We start from the raw sequence: 3,610 nt of genomic DNA, 5'->3' as shown, positions 1-3,610 counted from the left end.
TTTTGAAGTATAAAGAATCATAGAAATTTTCTTAAATTGAATACATTTTAAATAAATGGAAACATGAAAAATCAATAAAGATGATATGTTTTTTAAATGAAGGCACAATTATGATCGTTGCCAATTTTTCAAACGTCGCATAATATGTGACCCAATGTTGCGAAGAAATGTGAGTCCATCAATAGGCGTTGTGAAGAAATGTGAACTTGCGCTCTGCACATTATAGACAACTCTAAGAACCCTCTTTAACATTTATACAAATAAGAGAAACCCAGAAAACAATATGAAAGGAAAATTAAAAATTGGTCGGCAGAAAAGAAAAATTAGCAACTTACTAATACAATTAAAGGTTACAATGCTAAAAGGGAAGTATGATTATTAGACAAAAATAAAGTTTAATTTTTTGAAATTCTTCAAAATAGGTTTTTTTTAAGTGTATTATATGAAAATCAATGGAGGACAATTGACAACATTTCTGTCAAAAATACAATTTCCACTTCCACACAAAGCCTGTCCAATTCTGTGTCATAAATAATCATTATAGTACTTTTGATACCAAAACAACCAAAAATAAGAAAACTGACTTCTTGTACATTCAAAAACAACAACAAAATAAATCATATAAAAACAAACTAATACTGCACTAAAATAAAATCAATTATTTCAATAATCATTTTACTGTTAACATATACTTTCATTTCTATCAATTGATTCTGATTGTCCAAATTTGAGGAGATTTAGTAATGTTCTTCTTTAATCATGTCGTATTGAAAATAAAAGTTTAAGCTCTATCAATAATTTTTAAATATAAAAGTTGAAGATGAGAGAGTAAGATGTTTTTTTTTAAATGTCAATATAATTAAACAGATAAATTGTGAATTTTTTCCATGATGTTAACACCCTTAGTATTATCTATTATGAAATTACGTAGAATTAGATATAACAAAGACTTTACATTACACAATAGAACAATTATGATTATATCAGAATATCAAAATAGTAGTCTGGATCACATACCAGATTAAATAAAGAATCAAATTGTGCTAAAAGGAAAAGGGAAGGCACAAGAAAGGAAATTATTATCAAGAGATTTTCAGGTACACCAGGTATCTTTTCTTTTGTCCAAAATTGACATAAAGCAGAACACCATGCTAATTTTTGGTCGACAAAAAGCAGAGCGCAATGAATAAACTAAGCAACTTGGATAAAGAAGGAAGATTGATTCATTCCCTAGGAAGGGTCTGTAAATTATCCTTTTATCAGTCCCCACAAAGTTATGAGAACCTCGTACATTGATTTCTTCACAGGATCCAAAGCACAGATGTCGCCAAGCATGTGGTACTTCAGAAAGAATGAACAAGAAATTTATCAATTTAAATTAAAACAAAACCTACTAGAATTTTTTTATCATTTTTTCCTGAATAGTACAGATATTACTTACCATCATAGAGGTATCCCGGTACACCATAAATCTCTTCTTTTTTTCCAGAATTGACACAAAGTAGAACACCTACGATGCCAACAATAATTTGACACAAAGCAGAATAAAATAAGTTGGAATTCTTTAAAAACCAGCCTTGTGGAGCATCTATAAATTTGCAGGGAGGGGATCTGTAAATTATCTGCAAGGAGAGTGAGTTGAACAGGTAGTGAGTTTGGAGTAGAAGGATTTGATAGTGTGGGAATATGAGTTTTGAGGAGGTGAATGTGAATCCGCAAGAGGTGAGATTCAGTCAAGAGTCCATTTCAAGGAAGATGACGCAGGATTATGAGTGGAGCATTAATGAAAATCGCAGCCTTAGCCACGGCTTCACGCTGGATGACATCTTCAACATTGTACCAAAGCCATCATCTGTGAGAGAGCTTTGGCAGCAAATGGAGAAGGGTCTCATAAAAGCTTCTGATTTTCCACCGATTGAGGTGTACAAAGATGAGAATGGCATAACGTGGTCCAACGACAACAGGAGGTTGGGGGTGTTTAGAAAAGCTGGGGTTACGAGTGCGCCAGCAAAGCTCTCTTCAATGCCTCTGTTTAGAGCTCCTCCTCCACCCGAGAAAAGAGAGCGAATGTCTCGTGCGGACTATTTTCCTGTTGTTCGCGGTGGGTGCTAAACTTTTGTTCTTCACTACTTCCTATCTATTGTATATATATACATGGGTTAACTATTGGATGGTCTGGCACAAGAAGTTGGGATGGGTAGTACATTTTAGTTGTGTTTTATATCATGCAGTGTTTATACTATCGTCCATTATCACAGGTATTTATGTAGGCCTGAGAATATGTATATAAGCTGAAGCTTTATGTTATCGTTTGTTAATCACCTCGAGGGCTTGGTTTGTAAATGGATCTTATTTTCTTCCTCAGAAGTTTAATGGGATATACCTTTTCTATGGGTAGATTTGAACGTACCAACTTCGAGATAAAAAATAAGAGGAAAACAATTTACCACTATGTTGTCGGTCGTTTTAATTAAATTGATTTTATGTGTATATTATGTAAGTTCAATTAACATCAAATGAGATCTTTAATAGTAATTTATAATTTTAATTATTTTTAAAATTATTTGTATCAAAGTTATAGTAAGTTCAATTAACATCAAATGAGATCTTTAATAGTAATTTATAATTTTAATTATTTTAAAAATTATTTGTATCAAATATATAGATTTATAAATGAAATATTTTTTAGTTATAAATTGGAAAAAAATGAGGCTTAGTCCAATTTGATTAAAATTATGGGAGTACATATTTCTAAAATCGGGAAATCAACATTAACAATTGCAAAAATATTAATGAGAAAGAGGTATATAGATAGCAAGTCACATCGTGATATTGTTATCAAGATTAAGTGTGCATTTGTTTAATCAAATTGATTGATCTATGTTTTATGTATTACATTTCACAAGAACTTATTTCTTATGAGAATGAAACGAGCACTTAATATTCATTGTATCTAGTGATGCTCAAAGAGGTGGAACATTAGGAGGTCACACATCCTAGTATATCCACCATAAAGTTTAGTTTACCAAGTTTAAAATTAGATACAATTTTTTTTTGTGAATTCATGTTTATTAAAGATTTGTTATATAATTATCTTTTATACAACTTTTATGACATAACAACTCTTCAATTTCCTTATATACATACATATAATTGTAACAATACATATAATTGTAACAATTGTTAAAATAAATAAAATACTTTTTTTTTTTTCAAAAAAGAGGGGTAAAAATTTATTAAGACAGAAAGGAATACAACAAGGAGCTCAATCCTGAGCAACAAGATCATCAAATTCTTGCACCATCTCAAAGGACAGTTGCCCCCTATCCCTAATATTCCAACCCGGATCATGACTAGAAGCCCATTTGGCTAAACAATCAGCAGGTCTATTCCATTCTCGCGGAATATACTTGAACCTAATGAACTGAAAAGAGGAAGAGAAGAAAAGAATCTGCTTAACAACAGTGGCTAGCTGCCAACTAACATCCTCAAGCTCTTGCGAAGAAAGCATGTTCACCACCACCTGGGAATCAGACTCACAAATAATCTTACTCCATCCCCACAAGCAACACTGTTCCACAGCATATAAAATAGCCTGAGCTTCCATGAG

General features: G+C 31.7%; 1 protein-coding gene across 1 annotated transcript; it reads left to right on the top strand.

Annotated features, from left to right (window-relative positions):
* Positions 1 to 1,512: 1,512 nt before the first annotated feature.
* Positions 1,513 to 2,397, top strand: LOC149565748 (uncharacterized). Its single transcript, XM_089819232.1, has one exon. The coding sequence runs from the start codon at positions 1,687 to 1,689 to the stop codon at positions 2,110 to 2,112; it is 426 nt and encodes a 141-aa protein (XP_089675358.1). The 5' UTR covers positions 1,513 to 1,686; the 3' UTR covers positions 2,113 to 2,397.
* The last annotated feature ends 1,213 nt before the right edge of the window (positions 2,398 to 3,610 follow it).

Source organism: Cupressus sempervirens, chromosome 3, assembly GCF_028749045.1.
Source record: "Cupressus sempervirens isolate cs-2001-9-10 chromosome 3, ASM2874904v1, whole genome shotgun sequence".
NCBI classification, from domain to species: Eukaryota; Viridiplantae; Streptophyta; class Pinopsida; order Cupressales; family Cupressaceae; genus Cupressus; species Cupressus sempervirens.
Note: the sequence above shows the minus strand (reverse complement) of the source record. Positions and strands in the feature narration are given on the sequence as shown.

Bases quoted from the DNA above. Each gene is read 5' to 3' on its own strand.
- LOC149565748 (XM_089819232.1), top strand. From the start codon at position 1,687: ATGAGTTTTGAGGAGGTGAATGTGAATCCGCAAGAGGTGAGATTCAGT.